At 40.8% G+C, this 20,235-nt stretch overlaps 1 protein-coding gene across 1 annotated transcript; it reads left to right on the top strand.

Moving 5' to 3' along the window:
• The first annotated feature begins 1,283 nt into the window (after positions 1 to 1,283).
• Positions 1,284 to 19,384, top strand: LOC310675238 (cytochrome P450 2K6-like). Its single transcript, XM_083435519.1, has 9 exons — positions 1,284 to 1,487; positions 3,999 to 4,161; positions 4,977 to 5,126; positions 5,487 to 5,647; positions 6,182 to 6,355; positions 9,404 to 9,551; positions 17,523 to 17,707; positions 18,074 to 18,215; positions 18,950 to 19,384. Exons 1-9 carry the CDS (start codon positions 1,305 to 1,307, stop codon positions 19,135 to 19,137), a joined length of 1,494 nt encoding a protein of 497 aa, XP_083291645.1. The 5' UTR covers positions 1,284 to 1,304; the 3' UTR covers positions 19,138 to 19,384.
• The last annotated feature ends 851 nt before the right edge of the window (positions 19,385 to 20,235 follow it).

Below are 20,235 nucleotides of genomic sequence, written 5' to 3'. Positions count from 1 at the left end.
CTCATATTGTTGCATGTCATATGCTCTAATGTATACAAAGATATACCCTAATGCCACCATGTTCAACAGTTTCAAGATGGAAATGAATAAAAACTATGCTAAAAAGAAAAATATGTGTGAGTGTTTCAATGGGAGAATGTTCAGGAAATACTGGACCCTTTCAAACTAAATGCTGTCGTCCCTAATTGAAGTTGAATAATTTCATCTGCAAATGATTTCACAATGCTGCTCTCTACTGATAATCCTGAGTTATTAATTCGCCGTGTTCAAGAGCATTGTAATCTGTTCTGGAAAGCATTAGTTTCTGGAAGTAAGCACCACTCACTTGAGTAAACATTAAACTGAAAGGAATATCATCCAATGTACAGCTTTGAATAGTCGTGGAGAAGAAAAAAATCAGAGGGATGGCTTAATGATTCGCTAGAGACATTACATAACATAATATAATATAATATATGGGTGGCTCATTGCAGTTGGTAGACACTGTTGTTGACCAAACTGCTCTGTAGCTTTGTTGTTTTTGTAGAAGTCTTTTAGACCGTGTCGGCCTTTGGGTTGCCAGGTTTTTATCTGGAGGTTTCTGCTTTTTTTCTGTTTGGCTCCGGAGACCTCCAGGCCTTGAAGCTCTACTCAGCTATTGGTGGGATGCTACCAGTCCCAGCGGGGGCAAGGCCACTGGGAGGTGGCTTGGGGCTCTTCACAGCCTCCTCGGTTGTTGCATTGGGCACCCCTGGTTACCCCCCAATCATGGTGCTGATGGCGGTGCAGGTACCATCCAGACAACGCCATTGGTGCTTGTGGTCCTCAGAAGCTCCATGCTGACCTTGGCGCTTGCCATCTTGCCTCACCGGAAGTCCATACTGGTGCACTTTGAAACATCCATCCCTGAATGCAGTTCAATGATTACTCCAAAGAATTTCAGAATGCTGCCCTTTGCACCCATTATAACAGATTAATTTATACATAATCTGGGTGACAGGTCTGCAGCCAAGTTCAAGAGAATTTGAATCTGTTCTGGGAGGCAACAGTTTTTGGAAGTAAGCACCACTCACTTGAGTAAACATTAAACTGAAAGGTAAATCATCCCATGTACAGATTTTAATAGTTGTGGAGAAGAAGAAAAAAATCAGAGGGGCAAATCAGAACACATTTCCATTTTACTGGATGGTTTAATGATTTGCTAGAGACAGTACCTAGCATAATATATATGTTGCTCACTGCAGTTGCAAGACATTGTTCTTCACCAAATTGCACTGTAGCTTTCATTGTAACCACTACCCCAAATAATTGCTTGCAAAAACGAAATGGATTGGACGGAGGCGATTCCAGCTTTGTTCCTCTTTATCCTTATTATTTCCTTTGTCTTGAAACTGGGCGCTTTCTGGAGCAAGAGCTCCCAAAATCTTCCACCAGGTCCAAGGCCTTTACCTCTCATTGGGAATCTCCACATCATGGATCTCAAGAGGCCTTACAGAACCATGTTAAAGGTAAAGCTTCCAGTTCTTCCCATGGCAAGGCTAAAGGGTACTGGGGCAGCCCAGTCAGCAGAGCGGGGTAATAATAATAATAATAATAATAATAATAATAATAATAATAATACACTTTGTTCTTTTACAGCCTATAAATCTCATCTTTCCTTTGTGTGCTACAGAACCTCCTATTATCTTTCCCAATAAATAGTCATAGGACCTAGTTGTAATTTATACCTGGTAATTTGAACAAGGTGTCTGGGGGTGTCTGGTGTCGAATCCCGTTTGACTCTGCCTCTATTTTCAAGGATGCAAAAGTGCTGATACAAACCTTGCCCAGCCCAGCCTCCTCCTTCAGCCTATCTTTCTAAACTAGATTTAAGAGGTGCCATTAAAGGTATAATCACATTTATCCTTACAACTGCCTAATTTGTTCTGGTTTTCTGATTATTCCTAGCAAATATTTGTGCTGCCGCAACTGAATAATAATAATAATTTAATAATAACTTATTATTTATACCCCACCCATCTGGCTGGGTTTCCCCTGCCACTCTGGATGGCTCCCAACAGATTAGGAACATGATCAAACATGATCAGACACCAAACTTTAAAACTTACTTTAAAAGGACTGCCTTCAGGTGTCTTCTAAAAGTCAGATAGTTGTTTATTTCCTTGACATCTGATGGGAGGGCATTCCACAGGGCGGGCATCACTACCAAGAAGGCCCTCTGCTTGGTTCCCTGTAACCTCACTTCTCGCAGTGAGGGAACTGCTAGAAGGCCTTCAGAGCTGGGTCTCAGTGTCTGGGCTCAATGATGGGGGTGGAGATGCTCCTTCAGGTATACTGGGCCGAGGCCGGTTGGAGCTTTAAAGGTCACCACCAACACTTTGAATTGCGCTTAAAAATGTACTGGTAGCCAATATTGGCCTTTACAGGCCGGTGTTATATGGTCTCGGCAGCCACTCCCAGTAACCAGTCTAGCTGCTGCATTCTGGATTAGTTACAGTGTCTGGGTCACCTTCAAATGTAGCCCCATGTAGAGCATATTGCAGTAGTCCAAGCGGGAGATAACTAGAGCATGCACCGCTCTGGCGAGACAGTCTGTGGGCAGTCTGTGGGTGGGTAGGGTCTCAGCCTGTGTACCAGATGGAGCTGGTAGACAGCTGCCCTGGACAAAGAATTGACCTGTGCCTTCATGGGCAGCTGTTTGTCCAAAATTACTCCAAGGCTGCACACCTGTTCCTTCCAGGGCACAGTTACCCCATTCAGGACGAGGGAGTCCTCCACACCTGCCAACCCCCTGTCCCCGCAAAACAGTACTTCTGTCTTGTCAGGATTCATCCTCAATTCAGCCACCATCTACCTCCAACTGCCTCCTGACACTCACACAGGACCTTCACTGTTCTGTTTTAAAAGAGAGGTAGAGCTGGTTATCATCTGCATACTGATGAACATGTAGCCCAAACCTCCTGATGATCTCTCCCAGCAGCTTCATGTTGATGTTGAAAATAATGGAGGAGAGGATGGAACCCTGAGGCACCCCACAAGTGAGAGCCCAGGGGCATGAACAGTTATCTCCCAACACCACTTTCTGGACACAGTCCAGGAGGAAGGAGCAAAACCACTGTATAGCAGTGTTTCCAGCCCCCAGCCCCTCTTGATGGTCCAGAAGGATGTCATGCTTGATGGTATCAAAGGCCACTGAGAGATCCAGCAGAACTAGGAAAGAGCTTTCACCTTTGTTCTTAGCTGCCGGAGATCACTGGCCTACAGTTTCAGTCCTATGATCAGGCCTGAATCCAGATTGGAAGAGATCCAAATGGTCCGCATCCTCCAGGCGTGCCTTGAGTTGTTCAGCAACCACCCGCTCAATCACCTTGCCAAAGAATGGAAGATTTGAGACTGGGTAATAGTTCACCATATTAGCTGGGTGCAAAGATTTATTTTTTAATAAGTGCCTTTATAACCACCACTTTCAGCGGGTTTGGAAAGGCTCTTTAACAGGTCTGCACCACCCCAAAGAGCTTTTATGAGCCAGAATGGGCAAGGATGAAGGAGACAGGTCATCAGTTGTACTTGTCCAAGCAGCCTATCCACATCCTTGGAGGTAACAGTTTGGAATTAATCCCATGCAACTTGACTAGACATCCCATGCAACTTGACTCTAGCACTCTCCTGCCCTGGCCCTGCTCCCAAGGTGGAGTCTACTGAACTGGGTGAAAAGGCTGAGCTGCTGTATCATGAGTCCAGCAACTGTTGCTGCTACAGCTATTAGTAGCAAATGTCTCGAAGAGGATTGTGGCATAGACAATGCTCTTTTACTTTATCATTAGGTTATTTGGATTCTGTTATTGAAAAAATCTGATAAAAGTCTAACAGTCAAACTGTGGATTGTATAAAAGAGCCTTTACTCTCAGGTAAATGTGCAAACTAATGCAGTCTTGGTTCTGTGACAGATGATTTACATTAATATATTCTTTGGGTATGCCAGAACTCTGTTTCTCACTTTTTCTTCTGTTGAATTCCAGTTGTCAAAGCAATATGGCCCTGTCTTGGGCATCCAAATGGGACCTCGGAAAATTGTGGTGTTGACAGGATATGAGACAGTAAAGGAGGCTCTAGTTAATCAGGCGGACGCATTTGCTGACAGGCCCACCTTTGCATTATTTCAAGAGCTTGCACAAGGCTTTGGTGAGGCACTTACCTTTCTATTGGAACTTGTAATGCTTGCAGACACAGACTGGTCCCACCAGGTGAACGCAATCTGTTCCCAAGAAATGGTTCATAAGATGAGTGTTTGCAAAGCAAGTCAACGAAATCCATTGTTTCCTGTGGGGAAAATCCTTGAGAATTCTTCAACCCACCTCAGTGCCATTGAAATTGACAGTGTATCTGTAGGCATTAGGCTGAGAATGTGTCACAAAAAGTGTCACCTGTCAATTTCTACAGATCAAGCTAAAATGTTAAAAAGAGTAGACCAGACCAACTTTTTTTGGTCTTGACTTTCAGTGGCTCAGTGGGGCTCTGTTGAAGAAACAAAAATAGAGACCAGTTAAAGCAAACCTTTCCCATTCCGACCTTCTTCCCAACAGTCATATTGTAGAGGTGGGGGAGAATGGGGCAGGAGAATTGTGACATGTCACATGGAAAAGTAATGCCACACACCAAGGGGAAACTGACTGACCATTTTCCGGCATAGCCTACACAGAGAGGATAAATTAAGAAGGCATAATGTCTGCTCATTGAATACAAAGTAACAAGCTGAGTGCTGCTGTGACCACTGTCATGTACAAACAACCCTCTACTCTATCCTCTCTATCTATTTGTTCTCAGGTCATGCTCTGATGGCACATCTACCAGCTACTTTGTCAAAGCTCAGAAGTCTGAGTCTGACTGAGAGAATAGCTGGGATCCATTCTCAGTTCCATGGAAGAAATGCAGAACATAATATATTGATTCTTTGTTCAATGGCCATGCAAACATGAAACCTTTCCTCCCGTTTTCAGGTGTAAGTCTGTCTAATGGTGAAAACTGGAAAGTGATGCGGCGGTTTGCTTTAAGCACATTGCGGGACTATGGAATGGGAAAGAGGACAATAGAGGACAGAATTGTTGAGGAATGCAGTGTCCTGATAAAGAAATTTGAATCTTACGAAGGTGGGTTGGTGTTTTCCTCTGGTGCATAGCTACACTACCATAGTTTAAAGGAGCCAAGACTATTGTGTTACATATTCCTAACTTCCAGAAGCACAAATCCCAGGGTTCCCTGCAATTGGTCTGTTCCTGTAATGTGCAGATTGTACTGCAATAACTCCTGTGACTTCCAAGCATTTCTTAGCACAGCTATGGCCACATCCAGCAGCACTTAGGATCAGTTTATTTGTTAAATGAGGTCTACACATAGGGAAGCTGCCAGTAGGGATTTAAGGCAACAAAGAACAGACTTAAAAACAATGCCTTTTCCATACTTGGAATTTCAACAGAATATTTTTGTTTAACTGTCATATTTATGTATAGGAAACCCGTTTGAGACCACCACAATTATGAATGCAGCTGCTTCCAATATTATAGTGGCCCTACTACTAGACAAGCGATTTGATTATGAAGATCCCACATACATAAGACTTCTGAAGTTGGTCAATGAAAATATCCGGCTTTTCGGAAGCACTTCAGTCACGGTAATCTATTTTTTCCATTTAAAACAAACAAACAGTTGATTATAATAACGGTGTATGCAAAGTGGGGAGGGCAACCTGTTTATTGTATATTGTTCACGATTCACTACAAAACACAAAATGATATTGTGAGAAACTTGGTGGTGATTCGAAATATTTAGAAAACTCACATGGCACAGTCATCCCATATCTATAACAAAGTCTCCTTTGCACACACGTTTTCTGGCCTCACTGCCATCAGGACTCCAAGGACAAGGAAGAACAAGTGATTGTTTGTTCCATGATGGCTCAGAAGAGGCCTCCAAGGGCAGATCTCCCTCTCTGAAGGCAAACCTCCAGAGGAGACCCTTCATAGCCTATTATTCCGGGGTTGCACATAAATTATGCTATGCTGAGGTAGCCCATCCCCCATTCCAAATGGCATTCAAGAGTTTTGTTTTGTATTTGGGCAATCATGCTCTGAGAGACCCAGCTGAGAGTACAATACTGAGTTTTTTCTAATGTCTCTTTTTCTTTTTTCACATTTTATCCTTTCAGCTGTATAACATGTTTCCTGCTCTTGGTTTTCTTTTGGGGGCTTATAAGACTGTCATTCAAAACAGAGATGAGCTGTTTGCCTTCATAAATGCCACCTTCATAAAACACCTCAGAGATTTGGATGAAAATGACCAGAGGAGCTTTATTGACTCATTTCTTATCCAACAGCAAGAGGTAATGGAGTCTTTTAAGTTGGCCCAGAATAAGCATTGCCATTTTCAATTCATGTTTTGAGGGCATTTTCACAGGTGAATGCATAAGTTGTAGTCAGGCAGACTTATTGCAGAAGGGACCAACATGGCATACTTCCTACCATTTCCCAATCTTCGGCCATTGTTAATGTGTTAACGGTACAGATGTTGCCTGTGTAGGAGCAAAGGTTGCATGCTCACCAGCATTTCTGAAAAAAATCCCCGATCAAGAAAAAATGACAATGGGGTTATATAAAAGAGCTGTTGTGGAGCCCAGAGAGATTGATGGATTTATGTTAAAAGATGACTGGAGGTGACAGAGATTGGATTTAGAAAGCGAGATTCTAGTTAGCAAATTGAAGGAAGAAAAACCCCCTCACCTCATAGGTTTGTAAAATGACTGGATGAAATTGCAAAAAAGAGAGAGAAATCTTTCCTTTTTAAAAAACCCCGAAGTGAAACATCACCAACTAGAAATGAGATTGGAATGTGGCACTAGGTATGATTTAATGAAGATACAATATGCAAATATTTATGGGTTATTTTACTGTTAAGATTTGTTGGAACCCTTGACAACTCATCATATTGAAACAGAGAAAGGCTGTTTTAGACACGATGAGAACAATTAAAGAGCTATATTTGGACTTTTTCAGTTGAATAAGGTGAACCCAAGAGGCCTGGGAGTAAAGATTGAAAAATATCATCAAGCAGAATGAAAAAAAGTGCTCAGTGTGGTGAAAATACTGAAAAACACCCCACTGCCTGTTGGTGCCATGCATCAACTATTGAATGAACAATTGGAAGAACTTAGAGTGGAGAGGCATTAAATTGTTAATAATGGGGAGCTGCTGCTGAAAAGGCCAATTCTCATGTTGCCATGCTCCGTTATTCTTGGAGAGGAGCTACAGGAAGAAGCCTTAGATGGATCTGCAGGATCTTGGTCGATTTATATGGGGAGAGGTAGTCTTTGATTTATTGCAGTCCTCAGTTGGCAGTTGGACTAGGACTTAATTAATTTTAAGTCTGCTCCTTATGTGAGGCAGACTATTCCACAGTAGGGAAGCATTTGCTCTTTGGCAATAGGCCAGGCATTTATCCTTCTCCCTCTTAACCACCACAGTTAAGATTCTTCCCTTTTCTCCTTCCTCTCTTCACTCCCCTCTCCCCTCAATTTATTTTGCCGCTTTTATCAAAATTTATACCCCTACAACATTATTTGGAATCCTCCCCCGAAATTTTACGAAAATATCTTCTGGAAGATTCCTCAAGCTCAATATCATATGAGGTGGCCAAATTCTGCACTTTGGTAATCGGGAAGCGTAAATCTCTTCTGCTGAATGGCACAATGCGAAGTTCCCTTGTGTAATCCTTTTTCTTTTTCTTCTTCTTTTTTTTCTGATGCCATTGTTGAATTCTCTTTGTCTGATCTTGTGGTGTTTAGTGTTACTGGCTTTTGCCGCAATAAAACTTGAACTTGAACTTGACTCCCCTCTGGCTCCCAGTGGGACAGGCAGCTATTACAACCAGCAACTCTATCGGTGTTACTCTTCCTGTTGGAAAGTGTGGCAGAAAGGAGTTGCAATCGCGAAAATATGGAGGGCACCACATTGTCTATCTCAGTTTAATGAAACAGTTCTAGATGAATATGTGGTTTTTCTGTGTCATTTTTTCCATTTTAGACTATGAGTAAATACATTAAAGACTATGAGTAAGTACATTAAAGAAGTTCACTGAGAACCATATATGTCAGCAGAAAACAACACTTTATGTTGTTTCAGATCTCCACAAGTGTTCACCAGAACACTTTCAGATCTCCACAAGTGTTCACCAGAAATGCTGCCTTCCATGTATGCAATCATAATACTGTTGCAGGTTTGTGGGGTCAGTCTGCATGATGCCTGAGCACGTTCCAGCTTGTGGAGACCTTGTACCCAGTAAGGGTTACAGTGGTGCCCCACAAGACGAATGCCTCGCAAGACGGAAAACCCGCAAGACGAAAGGGTTTTCCGTCTGCAGAGGCGCTTCGCAAGACGAATTTCCCTATGGGCTTGCTTCGCAAGACGAAAAATGACGGGGGGGAAATCGATTTTTTTTTTTTTGCTCCAAAACCCCTTATTCTGAATCGCTAAGCTGCTAAAAGCATTTTAGCAGCAAAACCGCTAATCCCCCCCCCCAAAAAGCCGTTTTTAGCCCTTTTTTAGCTAATAGCGCTACTACGTCAATGGGCTTGCTTCGCAAGACGAAAAAACCGCAAGACGAAAAGACTCCCGGAACGGATTCTTTTCGTCTTGCGAGGCACCACTGTAATTCTAATGGAGGAATCTATTGTTGAATCAGTCAGACAAGTTTCTTTGTGAGATGAGGGCCATATACTTGTCATCTAAATACTGCCACTAGTTCCTTTGTTTAAACAAAGGCTGTTGGCTGAGGAGTCAAGCACCACGGTTCGCATCAGAGAAGAAGGAGTTGGATTGCCAAGCTTCCCCAACCTCCTCTCTTAGCTGGTAGATGGAGAACAACAGCTGTGACTATGGAGAAGCAAGACATTTTGGGGTCTTGATGCTGAGCCCCTCTATATATAGTCATACCTCGGGATAAATACGCTTCAGGATAAGTATTTTCGGGTTGCGCTCTGCGGGAACCCGGAACTAACGGAGTGCATTACTTCCGGGTTTTGCCGCTCGAGCATGCGCAGACAGGCAAAATGACATCACACACATGCGCGGAAACAGTGAAACACGACCAGCGCATGTGAAGACGCACAATCGCATCTTATGTTCTGTTCAGGATGCGAACGGTGCTCCAGAACAGATCCCGTTCACATCCCGAGGTACCACTGTATGTTTAAATAAACCCTCTTTCATCATGATGGCATAGTCTGGAAACCTGGAATCTCTCACTGCTCAGAGACTGTGGTGATGTGCAATGATACTTTGGATCATCGGGTCCAGTCAGGTATTCATTTTTATCTTTGCACATGAAATTTTCTCACTCCATTCGTTTTAACCAGTTCATACTCTTTGTGACCCAGGAGAAGAAGAAGAACAAGACGAATGTATATTTCCACAACAAAAACTTAACAGTTATTGTGTCCAACTTATTTGCTGCTGGCACAGAGACCACTTCTACCACACTGCGCTGGGGACTGTTACTAATGATGAAACATCCTGAAATTCAGAGTGAGTGCTTTTCATTGGGCTGGCTCCGATTAGTCTGATATAGCTTAATTCCAGATATATGTAACTATTAGAGAGAGAAAATATTAATAATTTTCATATCTATCTATCTCACAACAATTATTCAATCATAAGTTTAGCATTTCAACCTGGACTCCCTCTTTCTGTGATTCTTTACATTTCGTTTCATCTTCCTGTGTACTCCAAATTATCCCAACATATTCTTTTAGATATATATTCCCTTATATATCCCATATATATATTGAAACTGCAGGTTTTTACATTAATCCTGCCAATGTCTTAGTATGTTTACAGTTTGTTTGCTAATATTACATAAAGCATTTCCATTCCTTTCTTTTTTTTAATAAAAAAAAAAAGGTTATCTTAATATGTTATTCTCATGGTAAGTTTGGTCATTTCTGTGTAGCCCATTAACCTGTATCCTTTCTTCTCTTGTCGGGACCTGTTCTTCCTTCCATTTATTTATGTATGGGCAAATAACATTCTTGCAGCTGTGGTTGCATACATAAATAAATTTATATACTGTAGTTCCAATCCCAAGATTTCCAAAAGAAAAGCTTCTGGTTTTTCAAACATCTTAAACATCTTTTTCAGTTCATTTTATATCATTTCCCAGTAAGCTTTAACTTTATTACTAGACCACCACATATCAAAAAGGTACTTTCTTTCTCTTTACGTTTCCAGCACATATTCAAGTTGGATTTATACATTTGAGCCAAACTATTATGTGTTAGATACCATTTATATAACATTTTCATATAGTTGTCTCTTAAACTATAACATTCTGTAAATTTTATATCCACATTTGATAAATTTTCCCATGCCTCCATTTCTATATTATTACTAATATCTATTGCCCAGTGTATCATTGAAGATTTCACTTATTCGTCCTTTGTCTCCCATTCCAATAAGATCTTACACATTTTAGATATCACTTTAACATTACAGTTTAACAGGTCTCTTTCTAGTTTCATATCCCTTTTAAATACTTCATTCAAATGATGATATTGTAACCATGTTGGTAACATCTCTGATAAATCTTTTAAAAAATTTAATTTACCGGTAAATTCTCCAAAGGTGAAAGCCATAGTGGTGTTTTGGTCTCCAACAGGTTTTTATACTTATCCATACTCTATACATTTTTTTCTGATTATATAGTTTATAAAACCTTTATGTACTTTCACATTTTCATACCTCAAGTAAGCGTGCCAACCAAAAATATTGTCATGAGCTTCCCAATCTGAAATATGTGGATTCTTCAATAACAATCATTCCCTCAAACAGAATAGACAAGGTGCTTCATAATAGAATCTTATATGCAGCGGGAAGAAACCTCTTCTCTCTTTCACATCTATCAATATTTTATATTTTATTCTCATTATTTCTCTTGCCAGATATATTTATAAATATATTTTTGCCATTTGTTGAAACAATCTGTCTTGCTGGTAATAATTGAAATGACCTTTTAAAAACGTGGTTTGGGGCGTTTATTGGGTTGTTGTTTTTATTTTGATTATGTATTTTGTGGTTTTATATTTGATTTTATTCTGTGAACCTCTGGATATAGGGCAGTATATAAATTCAATAAATAATAATAAGAAGCATAAACTAAAATAATATCCTCGGTAATACATTCATTTTAATGGTTGATACCCTACCCTGTAATGAAAGTTTCATTCGCCTCCATATTTGCAAATTTATTTTAATATCCTCCCAAGTTTTTAAATGATTATCCTTATACAAGTTTATATTCTTTGCTCCAAATATTGAATCTTCTTTTCACTCTTTAAGATGGATAAACTTTGTAATTTATTTTTACTCTCATCCTTCAAAATTTTCACCAGGAGTTTGGTTTTATCTTATTAATTTTAATTTTAATTTTTTTTAAATTTAAATTTAATTAAAATTAAAATTTTAATTAATTTAATTAAAATTAAAATTAAATTTAAATTTAATTTTAAGACCTGCTATATATATATATATATTATATATATATATATATATATATATATATATATATGCAGGTTTTGGTGTCTTCGGGTGTCTTCCCGTGTAAAAGTTGGGGTGTCTAGGCGACGTTTCGACGAGGTCTCACTCGTCATCTTCAGGCTGGTGCTTTCGGCTTCTTGTTACTGGAACAGAGCAGGATCTCAGTGTTTGAGTTCCTATAAATACTGTTGAGGAGGTGTGGTGTATAGCCTCCAATGTTCTGGGCAGAGAGGAGGTTCCCAGGCTAGTGTGCCTTTTCTTCTTTTGTTCCTTAATTACTTGAGGGATATCTTGAGTGATTTCTTGAGTGATTTCCTGAATCCCACTTAGGTGGGTCATTAGGTGTGGATTAGTTGTTAAAGCCTTCGTGTCTTGAACTCTTGAACTTTGTGAAGAGTTTTTCTGAGAAGATGGCTGTGCTGCACTTGGTTGTGCTCTGGCTTGGCTTCGTGTATAGGGGCGAGCTGTGGTTTTGTGGCCTGTGCCAGCCAGATCTGTGTAGGGATTGCAGGGGGGTGCAGCATCCGGAGGTGCCACCCTGGTTTGGCTACTGGATGGTGTCTGTAATTTATCTGTGGAGAGGGTCTGGGTTTGGGTCTGGTGTGGTTGATTGGTGATGGCGTTCTGTGTGCCTCTGGATCTGGTGTCAGATTTTGTGGGGAGGGCTAATTTCCAGATGTCTGGCAAGCGGGATGTGTCGTCACGCTTGTTCATGTTGTGAGGGTGTTTCTCTATCTCGATGGCTTCCATGATTATTCTCTTGTGGTGATGTTCCATGTTAAAGAGCAATTTGGAATCTGCAAAATTAATTTCGTGTCCTGTTTCTTTCATGTGTTGGAAAAGAGAGGAAAATCATCCAGATGCCCCAAACTCTACGGCCTCCCCAAGATACACAAAGAAGGAACACCACTCAGACCAATAGTCAGCTCCATAGGCTCACCTCTACAAAATCTCGCTAAATTTCTCGCCAAGCAACTTCAGCCCTATGCAGAATCCATCTCTTCACACGTTCCAAACTCCTTCCAGTTCATAGAAACAATAAAGAAGCAAAACCTACAACCCAATGACCTACTTGTGAGCTTCGATGTTGTATCTCTCTTCACACAAGTGCCCATTAATGAAGCCTTGACAGCCATTCAAAACAAATACAATCCCCCCGAATACATCTTGGACCTGACCAACCACTGCCTAACCAACACGTACTTCATCCACAATGGACAAAGATACAAACAGATAGAAGGAGCACCTATGGGATCACCCCTCTCACCGGTCATCGCTAACCTGTACATGGAACACTTTGAAACCAATGCTTTAGACAAGTCAGAACACAAACCCAAACTTTGGCTCAGATATGTTGACGACACCTTTGTAATTTGGCCACACGGGAAGGAAAAACTGGATAGCTTCCTCACACATCTCAACAGCCTACACCCCAAAATACAATTCACTATGGAAATAGAAGCCAACAACCAACTTCCCTTCCTTGACGTCCTAATCTACAAAAAACCTGATGGCTCCCTAGGACACACTATCTACCGGAAAAAAACACACACCAACCGCTACTTACATGCACAATCACACCACCACCCTGCACAAATAAACTCCGTAGCCAAGACTCTCATCTCCAGAACCAAACGCCTGGCTGACGAAGACCACTTGACAACTGAGTTACAGAATCTCTCAAATGTGTTAATTGCCAATGGATACCAGCAAAACAGGGTTACGAAGCTAATCCAAAAAGAAACACCCCCCAAAAACCAAGACACAGAAGAAAACAATGGCATAGCCCTCCTTCCTTATATCAAGGGCACTACAGATAAAATTAGCAAAATCCTCCATAAACACAATATCAAAACAGCCTTTTGCACCAACCAAAAAATAGCCAATATCCTCAGAAACCCCAAGGATAAAATTCAGTTGGAAAACCAAGGGGTCTATGAAATACCCTGCAAAGTCTGCCCAGCCACGTACATTGGACAAACAAACAGACGAATAAATGCACGGATCGCAGAACACAAGAATGCCGTCAAAAAAGAAGAAAAAACTTCCTCTCTTTTCCAACACATGAAAGAAACAGGACACGAAATTAATTTTGCAGATTCCAAATTGCTCTTTAACATGGAACATCACCACAAGAGAATAATCATGGAAGCCATCGAGATAGAGAAACACCCTCACAACATGAACAAGCGTGACGACACATCCCGCTTGCCAGACATCTGGAAATTAGCCCTCCCCACAAAATCTGACACCAGATCCAGAGGCACACAGAACGCCATCACCAATCAACCACACCAGACCCAAACCCAGACCCTCTCCACAGATAAATTACAGACACCATCCAGTAGCCAAACCAGGGTGGCACCTCCGGATGCTGCACCCCCCTGCAATCCCTACACAGATCTGGCTGGCACAGGCCACAAAACCACAGCTCGCCCCTATACACGAAGCCAAGCCAGAGCACAACCAAGTGCAGCACAGCCATCTTCTCAGAAAAACTCTTCACAAAGTTCAAGAGTTCAAGACACGAAGGCTTTAACAACTAATCCACACCTAATGACCCACCTAAGTGGGATTCAGGAAATCACTCAAGAAATCACTCAAGATATCCCTCAAGTAATTAAGGAACAAAAGAAGAAAAGGCACACTAGCCTGGGAACCTCCTCTCTGCCCAGAACATTGGAGGCTATACACCACACCTCCTCAACAGTATTTATAGGAACTCAAACACTGAGATCCTGCTCTGTTCCAGTAACAAGAAGCCGAAAGCACCAGCCTGAAGATGACGAGTGAGACCTCGTCGAAACGTCGCCTAGACACCCCAACTTTTACACGGGAAGACACCCGAAGACACCAAAACCTGCATTCCTGTACCCGTGAAAATCTACGAAAGCATATATATATATATATATATATATCTTACAGTGCCTTCAGGGTTGACTCTATAGGTTCCTCAACAAATATCAGCACGTTATCTGCAAAAGCTTTTAATTTATATTATATTATTAGTTATTATATTATATTATATTAATTATATTATATTATATTATATTATATTATATTATATTATATTATATATATTTATATTGTCTCTGTGCCACTTTTATTCCTTTATTTTCTTGGTTACATCTTATTCTTTGTGCCAAAACTTCTAAAACTGTTATAAACAACGAAGGTGACAGTGGGCAACCATGTCTACTTCCTTTAGTTATTTTACAATTCTCAGTCAATACATTACTTACTGATGGATCAGTATATATTGCCGTAACTCCTTTTTAAAAGTGTCTCCACAATCCATATATTCCAAAGCCTTAAAGATATAAATTCCCAGGAGACATTGTCAAATGCTTCCTCGCAGTCTAAAAACATTAAAGCTGCCAATTTTTCATTTATCACTACTAAATATTCTATTACATCAATTATGTTTCTATTATTATCTTTCATTTGTCTTCCCAGCAAAAAATCAGCCTGATCCAGCCTTAATGGATTACCTCTTTTAATACAGTTTTCAACCCATTAGCTAATATGTCTGCAAACAGTTTATAATCGTTATTCAACAACGAAATAGGTCGATAGCTCTTAACCAGCTTTGGATCTCTATTTTGCTTATGGATCAAAGTTATGTATGCACTCTTCCGGGATTTGGGTAACTTTTCCTATTAAGTTATATTCAAAATATATTTTAAAGGTTGCATCAGGTAATCTTGTATCATCTGGCCTATGAGACCGCCCTTGAATCCCTGAGGCAAAGGACATTTCACATAGTGACCTGTGATCTTGATCTCATGCAATTTGTGGCCCAGTAGCCGCAGGAATCCAACATGAGTACACCATCCAGATAGCCTCATATCTTAGGAACCTGTCTGTACCAACCTATCAGCATTTATTTACCAAAGCCAGACTAAATGTTTTTCCATCGGAAGTGCTAAATCATGAGTAGGCAAACTAAGGCCCAGGGGCCGTATCTGGCCCAATCACCTTCTAAATCCGGCCCGCGGACAGTCTGGGAATCAGCATGTTTTTACATGAGTGTCTTTTTTTTTAAATGCACCTCTGGGTTATTTGTGGGGCATAGGAATTCGTTCATCCCCCCCCAAAAAAAACCATAGTCAGGCCCCCCACAAGGTCTGAGGGACAGTGGATTGCCCCCCCGCTCAAAATGTTTGCTGACCCCTGTGCTAAATGGTTGACTGAGCGGCATCCCTTATCAGAATAGGCTTTGTTTATGTTCTCAGGACATCGATTGCATGACGCATATCTTACTGCATTGTGGCAGTACGACCAACTGATCAAACCCCTACTGGCAAATCTGCTGGGAAAATCTGAAGCCTCCCATGCTAAATATCTTTTGGATGACAGGTCTAATGATATTACACTGGCCGTGGCAAAGTTTCTTTCGGAAGTTATAAGAAACAAAGATTATCATGCTAGAGACAAAACAAAATGACCCCCTCTGTTGCTCTTTCTTGTGTGGTTGACTGTCTTAACTGTATTTTTTTCTGAAATTGCTCTATGAGACTTTGAACCGCAATAAAGATTTATTATAATACAGTTTTAAACTTATTAGCTAATCTGTCTGCAAACAGTTTATAATTGTTATTCAACAATGAAATTGGTTAATAGCTCTTAACCAGCTTTGGATCTCTATTTTGATTATGAATCAAAGTTATGTTTGTACTCTTCCAGTATTTGGGTAACTCTCTTGTATTCAAAGTTATATTCATAATATCTTTTAAAGGTTGCATCAGGTAATCTTGTAATTTTTTAATAACATATTGCTGAAAGTCCATCAGGTCCACGTGCCTTCCCTAATTTTGCCTGTAAAATAGCTTGCTGTAATTCCATCATTTTGGTATCTTACGTAGTATGCTGTCTTCTAAATATTTACCCATTTCTTCTAAAACTGCTTTTGTTCATTTTTGAATACAGTGGTACCTCGGGTTACATACACTTCAGGTTACATACACTTCAGGTTACAGACGAATTAAGTACTTAACCCAAGGTACCACTGTAATTGTTTTGGGTCCAGCTCAGGTTTTATACACATTGCAACTCCTCTCTTTTTTGTTATATCAGAAGGTACAAAGTCCTTTCCATGCCTTTTATTTATTAAAATTCTTCTATGTTTCTTCACAATGTGTTTCTTGGAGGCATTTAACATCCCAGTTTAACTTCTTTACATGTTCAATTTTCTTGGAGGCATATAACACCCAAGTTTAACTTCTTTACATGTTCAATTTTATTCATTTAGTCCTATTATTTAGCCTATTAACATTCCAAGTTAGAATTTTCAAAGCCATCTTGTTCCTTATTTATTTCTCCACCTCTGTTGAATCTTCCACCTTCCAATTCAAATGCCCTTTCTACAGCTAATTCTTGCCCATATTTTCTCCAAAATTTCTCTGGCTCTGTAGGATCCAGAAATCCTTGTTTCCTGCCTTTATATGTACAGTGGTACCTCAAGGTTACATATGCTTCAGTTTCATACACTTCAGGTTACAGACTCCACTAACCCAGAAATAGTACCTCGGGTTAAGAACTTTGCTTCAGGATGAGAACAGAAATTGTGCAGTGGTGGCGCAGCAGCAACAGGAGGCCCCATTAGCTAAAGTGGTGCCTCAGGTTAAGTACAGTTTCAAGTTAAGAACAGACCTCCAGAACGAATTAAGTTCTTAACCCGAGGTACCACTGTAAATGCTACCCCTTCAGGATATTCCCAGCAATGATATTTTAATAATTATCCTGGATGCATTTCCCTCCCTCAGCATATCAGGTTATTGATTAAAATGTTTGTCTTATTTAAAAATACATTTGTCAAATTCTAGAGATTAAATTTGTGAGTCCGGGAAATTGGAGAACCAGCTTATAGCAGTTCTATGCTGCGGAGATTAATATTTTAAGAGGCCAAAGTCAAACAGATTATCTTCGCAGAAAAAAGAATGCTTTCTTTTTTGTTTCCCCCAGTAAAGGTCCAAGAAGAAATTGCAAGGGTTGTTGGATCTTCTCAGCCAAGGATTGAACACCGAACAAAAATGCCTTATACAGATGCTGTGGTCCATGAGATCCAGAGATTTGCTGATATCGTCCCAACCAACCTGCCACATGCCACGGCTACAGATGTTACCCTCAATGGCTACTTCATTCCAAAGGTGATCCTTTTCATTGAACTGCTGCCTACTATTTACAATATATTTTAAGGTTTCCTGGGAGTAAGCCCCTTGGACTTCATTGTGGTTGACATCTGTGCAGACTTGTATAGGATTACACTGAAAGCATGCAATCTACCCATCAGAAGCTGTCAGGCATCAGCTTCAACCCATTAAACAGATATCAATGGGAAGAACAAGGTTGGAAAAGAAACCATTTCTGGTGGGAGATCATGACTTATACGTTAAAGTTTGTCAAACTAAAGACATTTCTCAAATGAACTCAAATCTCATTTCTCCTGCAGTCAGTATTTATTGTACCAGAGGCATATGCTTTATTTTAAAATAGCTCTTGCTTTGTTTTTGCAGGGGACATACATCATGCCATTGCTGTCCTCTGTGCTGCATGATGAATCTCAATGGGAGAAACCATATAAATTCTATCCAGAACATTTTCTTAATTCTGATGGAGAATTCGTAAAGAGAGATGCTTTCATGCCTTTCTCCGCAGGTAACTTTTTAAAAACTTTTGTGTATACCTGCATAGTGTGTGCTTAGTCAATGGGATTTTTACATGCCACGAATGTAACCTATTGTGCAAAGGAAAGAATCACATCAGTTGCTGTGGTCATTTCTGCCACTAGATCTGCCCACTGTTGGGGCCCTGGAATGTTCACCCCTGGAATGTTGCTCACCAGGGAATGTGGCCCTCAGGCTGAAAAATCCCCACCCCGGTTTTCAGCATTGCAGGATGGCTCGTATTGGGAGTTCTTAATTCTTTTAAGATGGGCACTGTGAGCTGTTATTTCATCTCTGCATTTCCGTCTGCTTTTAAGTATTTGGGATGTTATTAAAGGTAAGGTCCAGTCGTGGCCGACTCTGGGGTTGCGGCGCTCATCTCGCTTTATTGGCCAAGGGAGCCGGCGTACAGCTTCCAGGTCATGTGGCCAGCATGACTAAGCCGCTTCTGGCGAACCAGAGCAGCGCACGGAAACGCCATTTACCTTCCCGCTGGAGTGGTACCTGTTTATCTACTTGCACTTTGATGTGCTTTCAAACTGCTAGGTTGGCAGGAACAGGGACCAAGCAACGGGAGCTCACCCCGTCGCAGGGATTCGTACCGCCAGCCTTCTGATTGGCAAGTCCTAGGCTCTGTGGTTTAACCCACAGCGCCACCCACATCCCTTGGGATGTTATTAAGCAACTGCTAAACCCAGTTTCTCTGCTGCCTATGTTTCCATACAGGTCGGAGAGCATGTTTAGGTGAGACTCTTGCCAAAATGGAGCTCTTCCTCTTCTTCACAAGTCTCCTGCAGAAATTCACCTTCCAGCTACCCCCTGGAACATCTCAGGAAGACCTGGACCTTACTCCTGCTATTGGGCTTACAACATCGCCCATGCCCCACCAGCTCTGTGCTCTGCCACGTTTCTAAGGCTCACAAGCTCCTGGCTTGCTTAGCCTACCTGTGTGTGCAATGCAAGCCTTTCTTAAAACACCCCTGTTCAACAAGGGTATTTGGGTTGAGTAGCCTACAGGTAGAATTGATCTGTGCTTTGTCACAAACCTTAAGTGTTCCCCTTTACCTGCCTTAATGCTGAATCCCATGAAACTAGCATTGGAGCATCTCTTACTTAAAATCTGGCCCTGAGTTCTTATGACACTTCAGGCATAGAGATCAACCAACAAAGCTGGTTCATTTATCCCCATGTTAACATTTACATTCAAAGATCTTGAAGCATCATATTCCCAAGTAGATGTGCTGAGAATTGTGACCAAGACGATAAAGGGTCTGGAAACCATGCCTTATGAGGAATGGTAGAGGAAGTTGGGTATGTTAACATCTGTGGCTGCAGTGTATTCTGATTCTGAAATGTATTTGTTGATGTCAGGCAATGGCTTTGTTTCCTCCGGGTTCTTTAAAAAATCTGTCATAATAGATCTGGTTACTGGGTTTGCTTCTGGAATCTCCATGCTGTCAATTAGTTCAGTGACTTTTTGCTTCTGGCTTAGAATAAAACAACCATTTTCCATCTTCTCTCTGTATCTGAATGAACTTTCTCTGAGAGTCTGGATTAGCTTAAGGCTTCCCTCATCAATGGAATTCTGACTGGTCATATGAAAAATGAAAATGGTGGAAATGTGTCAAATTCAAAATCACTGCTTAGTTATTATCCTTCCTTGCTCATATTGTTGCATGTCATATGCTCTAATGTATACAAAGATATACCCTAATGCCACCATGTTCAACAGTTTCAAGATGGAAATTAATAAAAACTATGCTAAAAAGAAAAATATGTGTGAGTGTTTCAATGGGAGAATGTTCAGGAAATACTGGACCCTTTCAAACTAAATGCTGTCGTACCTAATTGAAGTTGAATAATTTCATCTGCAAATGATTTCACAATGCTGCTCTCTACTGATAATCCTGAGTTATGAGTTCGCCGTGTTCAAGAGCATCGTAATCTGTTCTGGAAAGCATTAGTTTCTGGAAGTAAGCACCACTCACTTGAGTAAACATTAAACTGAAAGG

The sequence above is a fragment of the Podarcis tiliguerta genome (assembly GCF_965153285.1).
Source record: "Podarcis tiliguerta genome assembly, chromosome: 3".
Lineage (NCBI taxonomy): Eukaryota > Metazoa > Chordata > Lepidosauria > Squamata > Lacertidae > Podarcis > Podarcis tiliguerta.
This window is presented reverse-complemented; position numbering and strand designations above follow the sequence as displayed.